The sequence below is a fragment of the Caloenas nicobarica genome, chromosome 4 (assembly GCF_036013445.1).
Source record: "Caloenas nicobarica isolate bCalNic1 chromosome 4, bCalNic1.hap1, whole genome shotgun sequence".
Lineage (NCBI taxonomy): Eukaryota > Metazoa > Chordata > Aves > Columbiformes > Columbidae > Caloenas > Caloenas nicobarica.
Window position 1 is genome coordinate 47632398 of NC_088248.1, and position 22227 is coordinate 47654624.

Consider the following 22227-nt stretch of genomic DNA (forward strand, 5'->3'; position numbering starts at 1 on the left):
TCTTCTACTTCTGAAAACAGAGTTCTTCAGGAACTTGCCTTACAACAGAAATCAGAAGTTGGCAGTTATTAAAGGAAGAAAGATTGTGTTATCAAGACACTGTTTCAATCCATTGGAATGTCTAAGTGTATGGTGTGCTCACAAATAATAGTCTGAACTTGAAGATGGAGACAACAGCCTAATATCTTTGAAGACAGGCCAACGAGGATGTCCAGAGTTTGTGAATAATTAAATAGATAAGGACCCTTCATCTTCAGAAAGCAGTGACTGTGGGCAAAGAAAAGAAGGGCGTGAAAGCAGCTGAAGCTTTTCATTGAACCAGAGCTCTGAGGACTGAATCACTGGAGGCCATGAGTTTGGGGAAAGTGCTAGCATTGCTGTCTCTGTCAGACAACCATTTAGTCACTACTAGGAGTGAGCTACTTGGGTAGCTGTACCTGTTGGCATGAGCAGTCATATGTGTTGGGATAGTCTGATAGTACTGTGTCATGGTTTGAATACATAACTGTAGGATGTCAGATTTCTGTGTATGTATGCTCAATTGCCTTTCCACTTCTTCCATGTCTTAGGGCCAAGATTTAACTGCTTAAAATTCTTGTTCCCTGGTTACTATCATGTATATGTTATGCTGGTGCTTCAGTCTTGAAGCTGGGTGGCAAATAGCCAAGTAGGAGGAAAAACCTGATGGTTCATGCCTGTGAAAGGGATACTGCTCCTTCAGTCAAACGTGCCTCCGTGATTGTTTGCAGATATAACTTGCACGTTATTTCTGCTTACCATAGCAAGTATCTCACATTGATTTTGACTTTTAAAATGGCTTTGATTGAAGCATACAGATGTCACTTAGCTACACTGTGGTGGTTTTTTGTTGTGTTTTTTTTTGTTTGGTTGGTTGGTTTTTTTATTATAGACACAGCACCTTCACAGTGCCAGCACTCATGACGCTGTGTTCTTAAGCAAGCAATGCAATTAGCACATGAGCACTTCATGTAATTCACTTCTAGGAGTATGTTGTACTTGTTATGTGATAAATGTTTGGGTGAAGTTGTTTTAGGAGCTTGACTCCTCTTCCCTTCTAATAGTCTGAATTAGCTTGGCAACAGGCTCGTTCACATCAGGGTGCAACATCACTGAGGCTGCACAGGTTGCTCTGAAATGGTGATTCAGTGCAAATGCAGCCTTACCTGAAACTGTGTGTTTTCCCAGTGCTTTCTGATGGAACGTGTGAGCAGCACCAGACAGAGCATGTTGGGGGGGATGCCTGGTCAGTGCAGACTCCCTCCTGGGTGCTGCCATCTCTGCCTTCAGGTGTACCTGCTGAAAAAGTCAAACTTGAGTGATTGTGTTGTGTTCCAGAACACAGTCAAGTAAACTGGTTGTAGTGTAATGCGTTGACATACAAAATGCCTTAAACGGTTTCTGACGTCAGTGACTGTAGTAAATCGTGTCTGTGCAATACAGTTTTCTGCTGAAATACAGATACTGACAGTGCATTTTGTCTGGTATCAAAGCATGCTTAGTTCATTAGAGGACTTCTAGATTTCCTGCATGTCTGGGCGCAACTTCTCCTTTCAGATTTTCCCCCCTGCTGCCTCATACAGGCTGCACAAACGCAGCCTATGGGTTTGAGTAAACACCGTGTGATGGTGTGGGTGAAGGAACCAAGTTCCAGATGGAGTACCAGGAAAAGTGTAAATCACTACTGTCTGTGTTGTGACACGTACACAAACTGACTTGCATTCTTTGCCTTCTTGTAGTGATTTGTAAACTTGTAGCTTGCGTTCTCTGTAGTAATTTATACTGTTTTAATTTCTGTTTACTCAGCACCAAATGAGTCACTGTCTGTCCCTCTGCCCTTTTAGAGTACCCTCGGACACCCCTTGTAGGTTAGGAGAAGTGAGAAGATCTTACTCCGAACCCAATTCTGTGTGTTGTATTTTGTCTGGATCTGGGGCTGCCAGCAGTTGATCACTTCTCCTGTTAGGAGAATCTGCTTGCCAAGCTCCTTTCCCTTTTTTATCAAAGTGATGCTCTGTTACCTCAAGCCCCTATATCTCTTGAGGAAGGGTAAAACTCAGATCTCTGTTAACTGAGTCTTCTTTTTGCAATGTGTGAGCACTTGAAATATACAACTGAAATTTGGCAAGTTGAGCTTTACTGCAGGCACAAAACAGCTGAACTATTTTCCACTGCACTGTAGGGTGATGTGAGGGCCAGGCACGCATAATGCTTGTTGGTGTAAGATAAACTCAAAGCAAGTTTATTAGTAGTATTTAGTTTAGAGTATTCCCGAAGTGGCTAGTTGCCAGGAACAGTGTATTCTTGGGAAAGAATGTTCTTGGGAAGGGCAACTGTTGTGTCTGTGCATCTGCTACTGACTTCTACAGAGGAGATGCTGGCTGAGGTTATTTTTTCATTAGCCTCCTACGGCAGGTCTTAAATTTAAAGAATTTCTCATCACCAGGAAGACTTCTGATAAGCTGCTGAACATATTAGTACCTGCAGTGTTACAGAATGTAAATTTTTTTTTTAGGATTAACGTTATAACAGTGTTTTATGTGCTATAATTCTTAGAAATACCTCACTTTTTATGCGGGACATTTTTAGGACTCTAGACGAGGATATGAAGCTGTACTTGAAGCTGGTTTAGTTGCCAATGAAAGTATTGATTACAGAAGTGAAAATTTGCTTTAAAAATAGTTGAATCAGTGGCTTATTTCTGGGTATTGTCTGGTTATACGAAAGGCCAGAGGACTGAGTGAGCAGACTTCTATAAGTACGTGTACACATTCGTATATGCAACTTTAACACACTTCCTCATTTGTCTACTCAGTCTGAAAACTGCTTTTATTTTTCTTGGAGCTTCTTTAGCATTGATTGGATCAAGGTTTGCTTAGCTGCCTGTGTTTCAAATTTTGGCCTTATTAGCTATGCATACTGCAAACTAACATGTCATTCTTAAAATTCCTGGGATCTTGGTCTTGCTAAGTCCTGGCATATTGGAGTTCCATGTTTTCTGGAGTGAGAACGCTCTTGAAAGAGAGAAGACTGCTGGTTGCATCTGAGCTGATGCTGAATCAAAGTGGAATCTTAACTTTTTGTTACCTGACTAGGTGAGCAAGCTGCACTATGGGCTAGGCTTCCGACAAGTGGAAACTAGTTTTAATATGTCAAAACAACAGTGAAATCAAAGTTTGCAAATATTTTTCAGCAGTTGATTCTGTGATTGACTTAAATCAATGGAAAGTTATTCAGGACAGGTTCTTGCCCTGCCTCCAGGGAAGACTTTTTTTTTTTTAAGAATTCTTGAATCTGCCTTACATTTCCTAATGGAAAATGAAAGTAAGAGGACTAAAATTGTTCACAGTTCTATAGGGATTGAATAATACTGTGTAGGCAAAGGATCTAGACCAGCCTTAAGGAACCAGGAGGTTTTAAGCTTGTCAACCCATTTCATCTTGTGGAAGACAGAGGTGGGTGCTGTTTGGTCTTGGTAGCTTGTTGTTTCCTTCTTCCATGGTCTTCTTACCCTCAGTCTGAGACAGATGTTTAAAATCCCATGTAAAGACAAGGTTGTGGACCAGAAACTACTCTGTGTTTGGTCCATAGTGAGCATGAAAATTCTTGCAGTTCTACAACAGTCGTAATTTGAGGCTGCTTTTGTACTCAAAACTGTTTGCAGGCCCTACAGCCTGATTGGAAACCTTTATACTTTTCATTGGTATGAAAAAGGATTTATTTTTAATGTACTTATTTGAGCTGTGTTTCCAGCTTAAGAAAATAAGGCTTAAGGAGAAAAGTCAGGTTTCTGAATGATGTATTCTTGCTTCTAGTAACTTACCTTTCAATACTTAGTGTGCTGGCTTTTTTTTTCTTTTTTTCCTCACGCTTTCTGAAGTACTTGTTGATAAGAGTTTGTTTTCTTTCCCCTGCTGTGGTTTTCCAAATGGCTTTTATTGTTTCTGTGAGGATTTAGATTTCTTTGTTAGAGAACAAAGCAAGAGTTGCTTCTATTGTCTCCCAAAGCAGTCATTGATTCTGGTACAAAAGTATGATCAAGGAATTATTCTTCAATGTGCCTAATCAACATTGGGATAGTGGAAATCTCCCATTATTTTTAAGTTTTATGATCATGTAGCCTCCTTGACCTGTCTCAGTGTATTGCAGCCGGTATGGTCACTCTACTTGAGACATTTGATAGTGCAGATCAAATATTCTCTGTTTTTCTGTTAGGCTTGGATTTTTAGTCTTTAGTGACTCTGCTACTTGTGGTGATTACCTTACAGTCAAATAATTTCAGACTTTAATATAATTCTCATATTAGTGTGCATTGTTCTGCCCATCCTATATGCATAATCCTGATGTTCATGTCCTGCCACTTTCTTCCCACCAAATTTCAAAAATATTATATCAGTATCCTCATTTGAGGGCACTGCACTCTGGTGTCTGCATTTTAGCTAAACACCACTGACCTGCTTGCTCATCATTTTTGATGACAAGTATCCTTGCTCCTGTTCTTTAATTGGAGAGTAGAATCTGTCACTCCAAACGTGTGGTGGTCTTCAGCACCTGTCCAATTTACCTGTTCTTCAGTTGGGAAGCTGACCTTCGTCAATGAATCCTCAGCCCGATTCCCTCTTGGATGCAGTGAACTCTTTCCCTCCTGTCTAGACTTTATTGGTCTGAAAGTGACTCTTCTTCCTGCCAGATTCTGTGCTGCTATGTAGGGAATTGCTCTCCAGTGCCTCTGAAGGGGGTCCCATGTGCATCTACCCCAGCAGCACTGGGCTAGTGTACTCATGTAACCCCAGAGATGATCATGAACCTCCCCATCTTCTCTTTATTTCAGTTTGGATGTCTTAAGACAACTCTTGGAAGATCTTGAGCCATCTCTGCTGTGCATTGCTTCCTTAAAAGGCAGGAAAAGGGCCTTCAGTGCAGAGAAAAACTGCTGTCTGGGGTCATTACTGCTCTTTGCTATGTACATCAAGGAGTGAGCACTGAAGTTTTTCTTCACTGGGATTCTTAGTGTTGCTCCTGTGTTGCTGCTCTGATGTCTGTTCTAGACCTGAGCTTATATAGCAGCATTTCATCATTATTACAATTTAGATCTCTCTAAATTTCCTGTCTTCATGCGATCTCGTACGTAAGAATATATGCGTGACCAGACACGGTCAGACTGGAGATCTGCCTAACACCATGTCCCATCTCCAGCAGCAGCTAGGGCTAAATGCTGAACGAAGGGTGTGAGAACAGGATGAGTGTGTGTGGTGATTGTTCCCTAGAGTTCTTTGAGCTGCTTGCAGCTTGTGACTGGGAGCTTCTGGAGTCAGTTTAGTCTTCAGTTTTGGACAGATTTTTCTTACGTTGCTCTTAACCTGCTTGTGATTGAGTCTGTGTGAGCTTTTGGCTTCCAAGCACCATGCAGTAAGAAGATTCATAGCTTGAGTACACAGTGTGAGGAACCGTGTCCTTTTGGGTTACCTGTTATTGGAAGAGGGGAAAAATGAAAGTTTGTTTTATCATGTAGTTCCTCTGATACCTTTTCCCTGTTGAGGACCCAAATGTTTTGGGTTGTTCCTTTGCTTGCATGGAAGCCAAGCAAGCCAAGTATCTGAGAATGCAACTCTAAAGTCACACTAATTGTAGCTGACCAAAGGGTTCAAAAGTTGCTTGGCAGTCAGGGAAGTGGAAATGGCTTGTGGAGGTAAACATGACTGAATGGCATCATTGCAAAAGCCTCATTTCTGTGAGGAAGTTGATCGAAACGGCTGCACTTATTTCAAAGACTAATAGTTTAAGAATACTTACTGTCTTAAAGTCCTAGTTTGGCTAATCGTTTTTAATTGTGGGGTTTTTTTTTGATTCCAGAACTTTTGCATCCTCTTGGGAAACATGAAAACGAAGAACTACTTTTTAAATATCTTTCAGGACAGTTGACACATTCCAGGGAAAAGCTGTTTGTGTGGTTTTTTTTTTTCTTCTTTTCTGCAAAGTTCAGTAGAATCTGCATTCCCTGGTATTTTAAATAACTATAAAATGAAAGCAGTTTAAAATTTAGCCTTCAAAATGAATGTTGATAAGTCAAATGACAAAGCAAAGAATGGCTTGAAGTCTTCCTTTCTTGGAAGGGATGAAAATGGAAGTAACTACGTATGTGACAGAGCTATACCTTCCTCAAAGAACTGTGCCACCAAGATATGTGGTAATTCAGCTGACCAAAATATAGTGACAGATGATACTGTTCTTGAAAATAAGAGTCACTCAAGAAGTATTCTTTTAAAACAACAGCGTACTGAAGCACCTGATAAGTACAACTGCATAGGAGCTCCGTTGGGAGATGCAGATGCTGCATGCAAGTCGTCTTCCATCATGGAGCAGACTTGTGTGTGTCCTTTGAACTGTGACTTGAAAGAATCAACGAATTTATTAAAAGGTAACATTGCTTTGACAAAAATGCAAAATCAGAATATGAAACCATCTGTGCCTTACAGTCAGACTGACTCTAAGAGTGTATTACCTTTTCCTGCTTCAGAGCAGAACACACAGTCCCTGATAAAGGACAGGGCACGATGCCACTTGAGCACACTGGATGTTACTTATGTTATAGGTGAAGCTCTGGGAACTGATCAAAATGATGGCATGCATCTAGGAGAAATGCTAATCTCTTCTGAATTATGCACGAGAGAGAAATTTGAGAGAAACAGCTCAGAAAAAACACCTAATCTCTCCTCTATGATGGTGTTTTCAGGAAGCTCAGATGCTTGTTCAGAACTTGAAGTATTTCATCCTGCCTCTGCAGGTGTTGAACATTATCAGAAACACACGGACAAGGCTGATAAAGAATCACAGGAAACAGAAGCACAGTCTGTAAAACTAACTGCTGGATGTATAGGTCCTTGTAGGCAAGATACATTATCACCATGCATTACTATCAGTGAAAATGACCAAATGAAATCCTTGCAGCATACCCCTGACCGTGATGAAACTGGGAATTGCAATGCTGAAACAGTTGTGGATAGTCCTGTAAACAATGTGCACCTTCTCCCGGTAGATAAAATGGATGGAGAACAAGTATCAAACAAAACAAGTGAACCCTTAACCAAAGAACAAAATGTGTCTGGAAATGCTGCTCTTCAGGATATGCACAATGCCCCTTGCAGTGTACTGAAGTCAAAGAGGAATGTTACGCCTGACCTCAAGTGTGAAGCAACTTTCCTGGTCTTCAGTCCTGTGGCTGCTGAAATTGATTCTGGTCTATGTACTTCAACCCCTAATGAACGATCAAAAACCAGAACTTTTTCTATTTCAGCTTTGACAAGTCTTGGAGATAAGACTCGTGAACTGAAGCCAAACGAGGCATTTGTAGGAGGGCACAATAGAAGGCCTTTGCCTAAAGCTGGTTCAGGTCAAACTGCAGGAAAACCAGTGGGCAGGTCTTCTATTGCGTCAACAATAGCCAAAGCGAAGAAATCAGAGATTGTTAGTTTTCCCAAACCTAATTTCAAAAACGTTAAGCCAAAGGTTATGTCCAGGCCTGTGCTACAGTCAAGAGGCAGTGCAGCATTAAAACAGTCTCCGCAGTCCCCCCAACTATCAGCTGTCTCCTCATCTTCACCAGTTGCTTCCCCGAGGCAATTGTCCCCCTCTATAAAAGTGCTGAGAAAGAAAATAGATCTGGCTAAAGACACTAAGGTGGAATTGCCTGTAAATCAGCCCCATAAGCTACATCTTAACAAACACCTCTTCACGAGCCAAGTCGTACATGCCACAACACATCCCAGAAGCGCTTCCCACAGGGCTTCAAAGACACCTGTGCTCAAGCAGAGTCCGGAAGACATCGGCAAAGCAAGCTCTGCCCATTCGGCCTGCTCCTCGGTTTCTGTTGTGCTTCCAGCCTGTGTAGAGAACTCGAAAGAGATGCTGAACGATAAAATGGAAAGTTCAAACTCTTTAATGCAGCCTTGTGCTCAAACCATCTACCCGACCGGAGGTGAAAAAGAGCAAAGCAACAACGTGGGAATTCTTCTGGAAGCAGCCTTGGTAAAAGATGCGGCAAATGAAACATTTGACCTGCACCCTGATCCTTTGGTAAGCTTTTTTCTTTACAAACTGAATAATGTTTTGTACGTTTGGAAAAGGGGCATTCTGCATCGCACAGTGCTGAGTGGAAATTGTGGAATGTGTTTTGTGTCTACAAAGGTAACCGTGGTGTTCATTTCCGAGCTGAAGTCTCCCCCTAGTAAAGTGAGTGAAGAAATACCATTTGACAAACTGATTGCACTTGACCTCAAGTGTGATTTAGTATCCTCAGCCTTCATCTTATTACATGGCGTAAATTTTTTTTATGAAGTCTTTTTAAGACAGTGCAGTTGAGAAGACTTCTAAAAAAAGCAAGCAAGTCTTAATTTAGTCAAACTGGTAAAATTGCATAGCATAACTTGGTGAGGTTTTTCTAAATATAGCTTTAATATGCACTTTTATCAAGATAATTCTAGTTGTGCTCTAACTTTAAATATGCATTAGAGAAAAATTGCTGTTTTCATTACTTCATTTTCTTTCAAAACATGCTTTAGAACTAAACTACACTTTTTAAAATTTACTTACAGAAATATTGTGCATATACTAACAATAATATTAAGCCACACAATACCTGAGGACCAATAAGTTGGTCAAGCGTTTTCTTTTTAACATATTAACTTAACTGTCTGCTTTGAATAATTTGGGAGCTTGTTTGTTTGAAGTAGAGCTGGGGCTCATTAGAATAGTGAAGAGTAGCCAGGAAATATTTCTCATGCAGAGGGCATATACCTGGTCTGGGCTGTCAGCCAGCTGGAAGGTGCAAACTTCCTGGCCGGGAGGGATGCCTGCACTGGTTCGTTGGGAAATATTTTCAGCTGCCTGTCAGGAGAAATGTGCTGCCTTCAAATACTCTGAAAGAAGGTTAAAAGAAAAGGAACAGTGCAAAAGAAAGGAAGAACTTCAGGGCTGGGTTGACTGGGATCTCGGGAGAGGTGGTAAGGATGCAGAGTTGGAGTCTTGATGCTATGGAGCCGCCCCTGTTGTTTGCTTGAACATTCAACAGCTTATGTTAAATTGGTGAAATGACGGCAGAAGCTGTTACTGGTAAAACCAGCGTTGTCTGAGTTTTTGCCAGGCTTTACTGATTTGCTAGAAAAACTCCAGTAAAGCTCAGTATATGGAGGAAGCTACTTCAGGTAAAACAGAAGCAGCTATCCATTTCTGAAGCATTACAGAAGGAATTAATAAATATTATTTATTTATTATAATAACATGAAAGCGGGGACAGTCTTCTTTTAATTCTAGAGTCTTTCAAAACTTGGATTCTGCTTCACTCCTTCCTTTTGCTACCAAGATTAGGAGAGAATGCTTTTAATTCATCTTGTCACTGAGATGGAAATCTTTGTGATACTAATTTTTCTGCTGGTACCTGGAAAATCTATAGAGCAATTTCTAAGAATGTGCAGCAGACCAGTCAGCTGGACTCAATAAGTGATCTTCTGAAAAATACAGATTAACTTATAAAGATGAGGATTGGAGTCAAAGTGGAAAGTGCATTAGTACGACCAAATCACTGAATGTTGGCTTGAGTCACAGAAAAGCATATGAAGATGAATATGAATTCATGCCTATGTAAACTGGAGCAAGAATTCTGTATGAAAGATAGATGACTGCTCTGTATAAACCAATTATTTTAAACCTGTCCTGGGTCCACTCCTGAATTGATACTTCATCTATGGCACCTGAATGTGACAGATTTTAACCTGTTTCTATGTGGTAAAGAATTTATCTTGAGATTAGGTGCAGTCATGTAATTGAATGGCTTAATTAGAGTTTGGGGAGGAAGAGGAAGAAACTCCAATGTCAAATGACCTCTGCAAACTCTTTAGTATGCTTGTCATTACCAGTGATTAGCTTCAAACTTACAGTATTGTGTTACTGAGGGCCATTCAGGAGATGATTCTTGAGATTCTGAACTGCAAATGTGGACAACGTGACAACAAATAGCTGAGCATATCCCTTGTGTCATCAGTATTTCATTACAGATGCTGGGAAGGGAGATCTTCAGCTTCTCACAGTGGTGGTGTGTGTTTGTGGTGTGTTTGTTTTTGTCTTTTTTTAAAAAAAAACCAGACACCTTCTGTGAAAGATGGGACAACACCAGGGAAAAACGTACTGAAGAAAGGCCCAATCACACCACGAAGTGTATCAGCTCTCAAGGTTAAATCAATGCCATCTGTGTTGCCCTTGAAGAGAGGATGTGAAAATAAAAGTATCTGTACAATTAAAACACCTTCTCAAAAAGCAGCTGTTCTGTCATCAAGCTCTGGTAAGAGAATTTTCCACTGTAATAGTACTACTTAACCAGTTTCTTAAAATTAAGATGTCATATTTATTGTACTTTCTGATAGACCTTTTAGGATGGTACAGAGCTGTATTTTTGGTGCTAAACATGATTCTGTCTAAATTGCAAATTGATAACCTGCCTTTCCCTGCTGCTGTATTATACCCTGTCATTGCAAAAATCTTATCTTGTAAGGAATATGCTGAGGAGACTGCGGTGCTCTTAGAAGAAACAATATTTAAATATTATTATTTATAGTTTTGTTATATAACAGTACTTTGTCAAATTACAACTAAAATTACTCGGGTATAAAAGTAAGGTGTAAAAGTTAAGAGGAGAAAATACACCGCTCAGGTACACAGCATTTATGATAAGCCACTGTATGCTATCCCAGCGGGAATCACCTTTATTTCAGGACATAGTGTATTTTATTCACCCTAGTTTTTGGTACAGCTGTGTCGTTTCTAGAAAGGGGAGAACATAATCAAAGGTGAAGCTACTGATTGAGCTGCTAATTAAGCTCAGACTGATTAATAGCAAGGGATGGGGTGAGACGTGGGGCATTCTCAAAACTGGTCTGTAGGCTGCTGTTCAAATCTGGTGACTGTAAACTATATTCTGTAATTGCACTGTAGAGATTCAGAAATGCTCTTGCAGGTTACGTGGGATTTTTTTTAACTAAGTGTGGCAATATAGCTAATTGCAAAGGTAGCATGGCTATAAATGACTGCACTACAGTACGCTGTAATTTGGAAAGTGTGCACACCTAGCTATACCCAGTAAAACCGGTTCGTTCTTTTTTTTTTTTTTTTTTAACCCACTCAATCTAAGATTATAAAACAGTCCAAAGTACTCCTCTTAATTATATACAGGTGGTGAAGCGTGATAAAATCTGTATCTGTAGTCCTTTATGGGATAAGTTCCTCAAAGAAAGTGGATGTAGGCTATTCTTTGTCTTGATCCTTGCTAGTGTGAGGGACTTGCTCAGTGAAATAGGTACCTATCTGTAAGCCACCGATTTCTTGGTAGACTCATCACCTCTTTAAATACCAATTTAGAGCTTTCCTATCTGTAATTATTGTCTTAGAAGAGCTGAGGTGGATGTAGCTACAGATACATATTTGTCCCTTAGATTGTTAATCCAAAGTAGATTTATGACACCATCACTAGAAAGAAATGTGAGCATGGCTGGGTTTTAGGACTAACTTTTTCCCTTCATAAAGTAGTCATGCACTTTCAGAAGCAGAAGGCATTTGCTGTTGAAAATAAAAACCTTTACTCTCCAAGTGTCTTTAGCTAAAGCTGTCACTCCTTATCTCATTGTATGTTGATATTACAGTAGTCAGTAGAATACCTTCCAAATTTCTCCTATCTGAAAAAGGCTGCTTAAGATAAAAGAATGAAGCAGCAGCTCAACCTTTCAAACTCATGCTATGATCTGATGAGACTGGAATTTTAGTGCTGCCCATGAGAACTTTTTTCATGCCCTCTCTCCATCCCCCCCACCAATGCCACTGTTCCTGGCAAATCTGACCTTTCATTTTGCTTAGCAACGTTTTGGTGCTACTAAGTAGGATTTGATGCATTAAACTCTATCAAGTTAACTTCCCATCCCTTGCTAAGGGAATTCTTAAACATAGTTCCTTGTTCCCTGGTAAACATAGTACTGATGCAAATCAGAGAATGGGGTGGGAGAAGCAAAGATGGGGGGGGAAAGGTAAGAGTTACTTGGTATTGCTACCAAAGCTCCCTGGTATTATGTGACCACACCTTTCAGGTAAAACCCCATCCACTGCTGCTTGTAAAGTTTTTGAAGTGAAACTGTACATACACTTACTGTGATCAAGTGGCAGCTCGTGAACCAAACCCAGTTACCTGTTTTAGCTAAAGCTTTCCTGTAGGGAATAACTATTTCTTCCACTTACATCATTTGAACAATTTGGTATTAAATTTGTGCCTTGATATAATTCCAGCAGTGCAGATAAATAGTACAGTTGTTTGCTGTCAGGATTTCTCTAGACTACAGACAGACAAGCTAAATCCAGGATGGAAAGGACTTCTGGAGGTCACCTAGTCCAGCCACCTTTGCATGTAACAGGGTCAGCACTGGATTCAGACTAGTTTGTTCAGGCATTTGTTAAGCCAAGTCTTAAAAATGTCCAAATATTAATGACTTTGTTGCTTCCTGAGGTACTAACATAAATGCAACTAATTCTTAACCAGTTGCTGTCTGTGTTTGGATTGTTGGGCAGGATGACAAATCACTGTAGTGAGTCCATTAAATATTATGAACCAGAGAAGTGATGGTATAGCTCTGTGTCATCTCTCATATGTGTATGTTGAGGTAGAGAAGCAGTCCATCTGTCCAAAATTTATTAGTATGTGTATTATTCCCAGAATAATCAAGAGCTTGTGATCAGGGAATTGTATCATGTGCTGTCATGTCCAGTGGCAAGCAGGAAACTCTCCTACAACCAAGAAATGAAAGAAAAAAAACCGCACTGTATAAAACACCAATTTTAAGATCTTTGCAACTTGGCAGGAGTTGAGATTTTGGTAATCTTTTTTCACTAGTGAATGTAAACCATAAGTTTTCAGTAGTAACACACTAACCCAATAGGAAACCTATCTTCTGAGGAAATTCCCTGATCCTCTCCTGAGCAGAAGGAGGAGAAACTCATATCTCAGGCAGTATATTTTTGAGAGGTTATTTGCAGAGCACGTTAAGCTAGAAATAACTTTTTTATTTATTTCAAAATGGTTGCTGACTGCTGTTTACCAATATTGGTGTATCTTGGCTGGAACTTCGAGTTTTTGCTGAATTAGAAATTGATTCTCTAAAGGGTGAGCCCAACTTCATTCAATGTACCGAAGTGGCTTGTGAAAGGTGAAGCCCCGTTTCTGCAGCAAATCTGGAAATCGGGTCACAGTTGCAAGCTAGATACCTCAAAATTATTTCTGTAACTGTTTGTCTCCATTCCTCCATAAGAGAGAATGACCTGCGATCACATACTCATTATTGGACAAAAAAATCTTCATTCTCTACAGCTAATTTTTCCATGGTGGCATGCATAGATTTCTGCGGTTCCTGGGTGGCAGGCTACCTTTTGCTGTCTTAGTTTTCTCTTAGAGAAAACATTTATTAGAATTCAAGACAGAGAATAAAGTGTTCGAGATACCTGGTTCTTACTGGAAGGCGTGTGTAATTTTGGAGCCCTGGTTTAAGACTTTGAACCAGTCCAGAAAGGAAAGCAACTATTGTTTTCATTCCCAGCAAACACACACAGCCTTGTAATTGGATGTACATAACCACTGTGGAGGACTAATAGCCTGCTAATAGTTGAGGTATTATGGTTTGGGAAGAGTCCTGTCTTTCCTTCCCTTGAAGGGAGGGGTGAAAGGGGAGTGGAGAGGCCAAGGAGGTTTGGTGGTCCCAGGGAACGTCACTCCTGCCTGCCCAGCAGCCGCGTCCTACCACCCATACAGTTATGTGGAAACTCTGTGACAGTGTGAGACACTGGAAGTTGTTTGGTTTGTGTTTGAACAGTGTAAAACAGGGATACAAAGGGTTTACTTTAGATCTAAAAATGTAAAAGCCCACCACTGTGTTTTTATTCTCTTAGTGCTAACTGCAACCCAGTCAAGTATGTAAAGAAATGGAGCTTCACCTGCAAGTTCAGATTTCTGATATGCTAATACTTCACATACACTTCTGCCTTAAAATAATACCTTTGCTTTCAATTATTTCCCACTGTGTGAAACTTCGTGTTGTTGATGTTTTAGCTATGAGAGCTCTGTCAAGCCTTGTGTGTAATTAAAACTATTTGGGGATATGAAAGCATTAAAAATATTTTTCCTCTACTTGCTGTTAAAGACTTCTAGAAGTTAATGGAAGTCATGTAAATCATCTTTGCAAGCAAAATGTCTTTGACTATCTGACAGTTACTTTCTGACGTTTTAGGTCCATTTCATCTCTGATTTAAGTCACTGATAACTAAGGAAAGCCCTGTGCTACGCTTATGTTTTCCATGAGTCTAGTTCAGTAGTACTCCCTCTTTCACTTGCTAGTATTTTCCTAGAAGTTAGCTAGGGTAATAAAAGCTTGTGTAGAGAGAAACTCAACAGGCTGAACTCTGTGTTTCCTTGAAGATTTTGGATATGCGAGACCCTTTCCTAATGAGAAGTTGATCATACTGAAGGACTTTTCTGGTGTTGTGCAACTAACTGAAACACAGGAAAAATAATTTCCCATCTTCTATAGGAAATATGTTTAAGTTGTGTTAGACTACGAAAGTTTTAGTGATACTTTGGAATAGTGATTTGCTCATTAGTTTGTAATTGCTAAATTCCTTCTGTTGGATTTTCTGTTGCATTTCGACTTGATCTTACACTTAAACATGTAATTCAGGGAAGCTTCCAAACTTAAAACCAGGCCAAAACAGATTGACTGTGTTCATTATTGAGTGTTATTGCTGTCTATTGCACAAATAAAGGGTTTTAGGATGGGAAATTGAAACCAAATGGTTTAAATGGGTTTTCATACATTTGGAGATGTATATAAACTTGATAATTCAAGACTTCTGGGTATACCAATGGCATAGTGTTTTGTTGTTTGGTTGTTTTTGTTTGGTTGGTTTTTTTTAGCATTCTGTTGACTGCCAGCTTCTAGAAGGGAACATTTAATCCTGTCGGCTTTGTTTCTGGTGCCATCAGTGACCATACTTAAGGAATTAAGTTTTCACATACGTTCCCAGACTTTTTACAGGTGACTTGTGGCTAGCCACATCAGGGTTTTAATGTGTTATAGCTGTGGCAAGAAATGTGATCATGCTTGCAGACGCTGATACCAACAGTCCACATATCAATGCTGTCAGAAATGTGGATGCATCTATAAGAATATTCTTCTTTAGGAGTGAGGTGTGGACCACTTCCCTGCAGGGGAATTTCTTGGTAACTAGTCATTTGCTTGCAAGGACATGCTGGTGTGTCTTCAAATAACTCTTTACTTGTACTGGTTAGTTCTGAATTCTCTCGGGGTGGAGCTAAAGCAGGAGAGAAATAGGAATCCTTACCTCTCTGAAGAAAATTGTATTTGTTTTACTACAGTGAGGTTCCTTATTCATGCAAGGAGTGCATGAGATCCTACAACAGAAAACTTAAGACTATTTGTAGGTAACATGGGTGTAAAAGCTGAAAATTATGAAAAAGTTCTCTAATAAAGATGTAAAAACCTAAAACTGCATACATCCAGCAGAGGTGGCATGAGGGCAGACAGGGCTGGAGATGGGAGAACAGGTGTGATTTTTGGACTTGTGGCTGGGGAAGAGAAAGGGCTATTTCGAAGTGCTGGAGAGATCCCATGCAAGGAGTTGAGCCCGAGGGAAGACTGGGAAGGGAGGAGTCCCTCTGATCGTGGAAGGGTTTCACTGGGAGGAGGTCTGCCAGATTTCATAACTGGGCCAAACAGGAAGGGAAAAAAGTTAAATTTAACAGTAGGCATACACGAATGTTGTTCTCTCCCTCTTTCTTCCCCCAGCTGAAAATGCCCCAGTTGCTCTTCTGACAGTGGGAGTGTTTGAGAGAATGAAGAGGGTTGGTTTGGTTGTTGTTGGCTGCTGTTACAATGCTCTGTAGCACTGATGATCAGTTTTCCAGTTTTAGTCTGAGAATATTGAGCTGCAAGAGGAGGAGCACATGGACATCTGCCCTCATGGCTGCTGGCAGCTCGGTTATGTGTTTGGCACCAGCTTGCTGCTGGTTCCTTGGTGCCTGTGCCAGAGAGGAGCACTTTCCTAGGGATCGTACGTGAATGGGAACAATTCTGTGGAGGTCTGCATCAGGTGGGGAATTGGGTCTTGCATTAATATGTCAAGAGTTCTCTGATCAGCTGTTGTCCCCTAAACAAGTAAATCCCTCTCATGTAAGTATTTCCAGACCCAGCAGTAACTTAACATTCTCTGTGTTTATGTTTAGCAGTTGAGGCATTACTAGCAACATAAGGTAAAACTGTGTCTTGCCTTTTCTTTCATAATTTTGGTAGTAACTTGAGACTTTAAAAGGGGGAGATAACTAAAAAGAGATTATCTGTAGATCTTCAGTAGGATTATGGAACATGCTGTAACCACTCTTTATTCCTTGAAGGAACACTGATATATGCATAGCATAATACAGTATAACTAATATTGTTGAATAGCCAATCAGGCAACCTGGGGAGTTTGCAGCCTTCAGAAATTTGTTAGTATTGCTCCTGCTTTACGGTGCTCAAAATAGTAACCATAAGTACTCTTACAAATCTGTTAAGATCTGTCTGCTGGAAAAAATACCAAAGTCCAGTTTGTCTTTCTATGATTTACTTGTTCCTTTCAATAGATGCCAAAAAAAAATAGCATGTTTTCTCAAAGTCTTACTCCACTTGCTTTATAAAGACCTTATACTCTAGGCTTAGACTGGTCTTTTTCATCATACTTTATTTTTTTAAAAAGCTAAGTAATTTAGCACTTCTAAAATAGAGCCCTATGGATTTTTAAACTCACAGGAAAAGAAATCAGAAAAGCATAAGACAAAAAATAAAAAATCAACATATTCAAGAGAAAATGTAATAAAAGGCCAAACCAACTATTAGCATTAGCTTTAGGTTTAAACAAAAACAGCAACAACGAAAACATCCTTCCAAAGACTCCTTTTGCACTTAGTCTGCCCTAAGTTTCCATTTAGGAAAGGCTTCCAACCGTTCATTTCCATGTGTCATATAGCTCTGTGAATGCCATTTGCTCTGTGCTCAGTTCTAGATCTGAAATGTGTTGATATGGTATGAAATTGTGGACATTGAATTTCGGAATTGGTGAATACGTATTCAACTTTACAGTTTGCCTGGTATCAAAAAAGTCCCAAGTTCACCACTACTAGATTATGCTTATTCTCTCAGTTTGAATTTTTTAGGCTCCAGTGCTATTTAGAGGAAGCCTTAATTTATTCTTGACAATAATGACCTATGAGAGATTCACATAAGAGGATGATTATTTGAGTAAGGATGTGAAATTTGACTTCAGAGCTTCTTGAAAAATGAGCTTCGTTCTTTGCTTATTTCCATTCCAGTACAAGAGATACTTTAACATACTTGAAGTAATGTGGTTGTTGCATAGAGACTTTTTTCTAAAGAATTGCCAACTCATTACTTCAGTGTAGAGGAATGTGATGTTTCTTGTATTCCACTGCAATGACTAGATTAAATAACTGATGAAAGCCTGTTACTTTGATGCTATTGCTTGTAGTCTTGATAAAATGGTTCACTAAATATCCTGCTTTTGTGCTTGTTTCCAGTACTTTTGTTTATATACCATATCTTCCTGCTTCTGTCTTCAAAACCTTTGCATTTAATCCTGCGCGACTCCTTTCTTAGGGAATGGTACTTATAAAAATACTTTGTAAAACCGTTATTGTTAGTTGAAGTGACACCTAGAGTAGTTGCTTAATGATCTTGTGTCATGACTTAAAAGAAACTCTCCCTCGAGCTGGAAGTTTTAAAAATGTGTTTGAGTCCTTGAGTAATTACTTTAATAGAAGCCTTGCAGAAAAGCACTGGGCAGTAGAACTAAGAAAAGACCAAAGGTCATTGGCTTGACGTGCTTGTGACACTGGGCATCCCGGCACTTGCTGTGCTGGTGAGGGGGGCTGAGTTCACAGCTGGTGCAGAGCACAGCGCTCCAGCCTCTGCAGGGAAGCTGGGCTGGCTGCAAGTCATATATATATATACGTGCTGTACCAGAAGAGACAGAGCGTTTTCATGTGCCTGCCTTGACCCCTCTTGAGTGAAAATCACTGTGAATAAAACAGAGTTTCATTCCTGTACCTTTCAAACCGAATGAATCAGTCCAGCGCAACAGCAATCAAGCGTGCTACCCTTGTCTCTACTTACTAAGTCATGCAAATTTAACATGCAGTCTTTGTACAGCAGCCCTTTTTGTTATTTTGTTGTTGTTGTTGTTGGAGGAGAGGTTGTGTGATTTTTTTTTTTTTTTTGTTGTGGTTTTTTTGTTGTTGTTGTTTTTCTTTTGTGTGGGGTGTTTTGTTTTTGTTTTGGTTGGGTTTTTTCAAGGGGGTGGCGTTTGGTTTTTGCACATTGTTTTGCTGAGAGGCTACTTAGAAAAGGAATTTCTGACTAGTCTGGATTAATTACTTTTCTGGTATGTTGATCCATTAATAAAACAAGCTTTTAGAAAACAACATGGAAACTTTTAGAAGACTGTTAGGTTTGTTGTATGAAGTGCAGATGTTACAGATTTTTTTTCTTTTTTAGGTCAAACACAAATGATTTCAGATCTGTTGTCTGGAGTGCTGCGTTGAGGTTTTTTCAATAAGTCTGAGCTTGTTTTTTGTGGTGTTCTCATAGCACTACAAAAGCTGGATGCTCTTTAGTGAGTTAGAAATATGCAAGTGTCCATTGCAGTAACTCACAAAAAATTCTAAAATATGGCTGTTAATTTTGTCTTGGAGATTTAATACCAGGCTCTGGTAAAAGCCATATACAGAATTACAGTTCTGCATAGCAATGTCAAACAAATAGTAAACATGCACCTCTGAAGAGAGGTCTGATGTAAAGCATGTTTAATAACCCACCAAAGCTTTTTAGTTCTATTTAGTGACCAGTATTACATAGTACCCTAACGCATATTCAGTGTATGTTCTGTGTAGGGTTTCTCTTTTGTTACTGAGTTGATATGAACTGAGGGAAATAGCTTGGACATACTTTACTAGTGCTGTTCCTGTTCTTGTGTGCATAATAGAGGATATTTTGAGACAAGTTATCTAATCCTGCCACACCACCTACTGTTGAAAAGCAGCCATTGAGCACAAATGTTTTTCTTGCCTAAATCTTAATATAATCCCCTTAATGTCCTGCCTTCTTGGTCTTGGGGCAAATTGATGGTTTCTTGGTCATTGGTATCTAAGTTTGGAGATCCTGCAGCAAAACTTATATTGATTAAAATGGAATTACTAGCTAATTTTGTCATATTTCAGCAGTTTCTTGCATAGTTTAAGCGAAATTGAAATGTGGTTTATAGTGACAAGAATAAGGAGAAAGGTAGTCCCTTTAAATAGAAACTTGATTGTTCTAAGTGAAATCTGAAACACTGTAGTCATCTCTTTTCAAGTAAGATAAACTATGTCTGTCAGACTTGAAAATGGCAATGACATTAGAAGTTAAGATATTTTGTAAGATATTTTTTCTTGTAATAAATGAAAAAATCTTTTTCCAGAAGTATGTGAGTGTATCTTCCATATCTCTAGTTTTGTCTTTGTACAAAAATGGAAAACCTCTTTTCCATACTTATTCAGAGGACTGTATAAAGATCTTGATGTCAGAGCTGACAGGAGTTGACTCTGTGCTGGAAAGACAAGTCTGTGTGTACATAACTTCCACCGGGCCATTGTAGCTTTAATCTGGGTGTGCACTTTTCAGAAATAAACTGAAAGCTTAATTTAACTAAACTTAAATTTACTTGCAGAAAATATAGTTGCTTTGTTAGTAGTATAAGAGTAAGCTCCTGTCTGAAGATGGCACACCTGTCTCCTATATATAATAGATACTATTTGATAAACATAAGTACTGGGCATTTGTATTCAAGCTCAAATGAAAACAGCAATTCATGCAAAAATACGTCTGCACCAGTTGGCCATTAAGAGCTTGGTTCTGGAGAGTGCCGTTTAACCAGTTCTGCGGAACTAGTCAGTTTTCAGTATGTGAGCGCAACACAATCTGATACTCCTGTGCTGTGTTTGTCCTTGAAAGGATGTTCTCTTTTAGCGTGCTCTCTCAAGTGGTGGAGGGCAGAGGCGGAAGGAGGAATCTGGTTTGAGGGTGGGAACAAACAAAATAATCTTTCTTGGGTTGTCTTTGAGCTGGAAGTTTTAGCTTTATGAGATCACCTGTACAGCTAACCGTAATGCAGAGGTAGGAGAATGCTAGAAAGATTTTGTGTGTGTGTGTATATAAATGTCTTCTTTGAAGGTCAGTCTGTAAAGCTTGTGACTTGTTCCTGAGGTCAATGTGCAGGTAAAATGGGATCCTTTAAATCCTTGGAACTGTTTTACTGCATTACAGCATCTTTTTTACCATGTCAGTATGAGGTACATTAAGCCTTTTTATGTGTATTTTTAACATGTAAATCTTATTTGTAGGCATATACGTAGAAGCAGCGATTGTTTAAGCTTCTTTCCAACTCCTTTTGTTCTTTTCTCTCTCGCCCCTTTCCCCCCCAACTGACAGGTGCAGGATCTTTGCCAAGAGAGAAGCATGTCTCTGTGAAAAATTCTCCAGCCTCCTGGGCTAGCTCCGGTAAACCACTCGCCAAATCCAAAGTGCCTGTCAAAAGATCTGTGCTTGAGAGAACACCAAGCGTCTCATCTGTCAGCAGCACTCAGAGTGAGCGAAGTCTCTTTGGCAGTAAGTATCTATCAGGGTTATGGGTTTTAACTGATAGCCAGCTGCTTGTCGAAAAAATCCCCTTGAAGGGAGTCCTGTCTGACACAGGTCTGTGTGAATTCTTATTGTACTACTTATTATTAGTTCTAGGTCTTATTCTTTTTGCCTCTTAGTTTAGAACTTTCCTCTGGGAGACATGCCACCTGAAGAAGCTTTGACCCTTGGATTTTTGGCTCGAGTAGAGATTGCAGTACAGCTCCTCTTCCATCATGAAACATTACAGAACCAGGTGGCCTTCTTGAGCAGAAGTTTGCTGATGTTTACATGTAGTGCAATAAGAAATGAGTCTGAACAGTGCGAATGATAACCTGTCATAATATTTGGAACAGCATGTTAGAGGCTTTTGATAGGAAATGCTCTTTTTGAACTAGGCTATGTCTGCTTTCAAAGTTTTCAGTCCAAAATGTGCAGATGAGATCAAAAGCAGGTAAGTGAAACTGCTTTCAGAAGGTAAAACTTTGCATGGATAGACTGCTATATTTTTCTAAGGTAACTGTAAGCATTGGTGTATGACCTGAACCAAATCCATCTTATTGAAAACTAGGGAGAAAAATCACAGAACTAGCTTTGATTTGAAGCTCTATATAGGGTTCGTACCAGCAATTGTAGGAGTTCTAGGGGCAAAAATATGAAGGAAATAACACACAATTGACTGTCAGACATACTAGCATTCCCAGCTATACATATGCAAATGAGTTCATTCAAATATTCTGTTACTAACACATTATCTGTTATATCTTGGAGACTGGGTGAAGGCCTCTTCTTTGTGCCAGATGCCGTCTTCAATGGACTTAAAAAGAGAACTGTGATTTAACATGTCTATAGTTTATGTATGCGCATATGCATATGTCTATAGCTAAATATTCTCTTAGGTTTTTTGGTTGTTTTTTTTTTTAATTCCCCTATAGTGCCTTCATTAAAAAGCTAAGACCTAACATATTCTTCAAAGGAATAAGAGTCTGTGTAATAAAATATGCAGTGCGTGTTCCCGTGTAATCAGGTCAGCTCGGTTACTGTGACAGCCATGTTGACTTTTGCTGTTCAGGTTTAGGGCTGTATCTGGAATTCCTAAGCAGCTTTGTCCTCTCTTTGTTTTACTTCTTGTGTAACAAAGGAAAGGCTCATCGCTTTGTAACAAAGAAGTGTATTCAGATTAAGTATCCAAACAGATGACTCCTTATTTAGCCTGATTTGCTAGCTGGTTTAATCTGTTTTGTCCACTGCCTTCAAGCTTACAATTTTTTCCACTCTGATTCACGAAGAGCAAGCAAGAGCAATATGAGAGGTTGAACATGGCTGCAGTGTCTCTGGCTTTAAGCTTACTTTGATCCTTTTTAGATGACTATACCAGGAGGACTCCGCAGTTGCACAGAAACTA

The 22227-nt window shown here is 39.5% G+C and overlaps 2 protein-coding genes across 2 annotated transcripts in view; both read left to right on the top strand.

The window, feature by feature from the left end:
• The window catches only part of FGL1 (fibrinogen like 1), a 79631-nt gene extending 73685 nt beyond the window's left edge, over positions 1-5946 (top strand). The window contains exon 10 of the mRNA XM_065633227.1: positions 5872-5946. Within this exon, the coding sequence (XP_065489299.1) occupies positions 5872-5940 (69 nt within the window). The 3' untranslated portion in view covers positions 5941-5946. The remainder of the gene's footprint in view (positions 1-5871) is intronic.
• A 31-nt stretch (positions 5947-5977) lies between these two features.
• Positions 5978-22227, top strand: part of MTUS1 (microtubule associated scaffold protein 1) — a 90263-nt gene continuing 74013 nt past the window's right edge. Inside the window, exons 1-3 of the mRNA XM_065633218.1 lie at positions 5978-8091; positions 10156-10351; positions 20634-20810. Of these exons, the coding sequence (XP_065489290.1) occupies positions 6070-8091; positions 10156-10351; positions 20634-20810 (2395 nt within the window). The 5' untranslated portion in view covers positions 5978-6069. The remainder of the gene's footprint in view (positions 8092-10155; positions 10352-20633; positions 20811-22227) is intronic.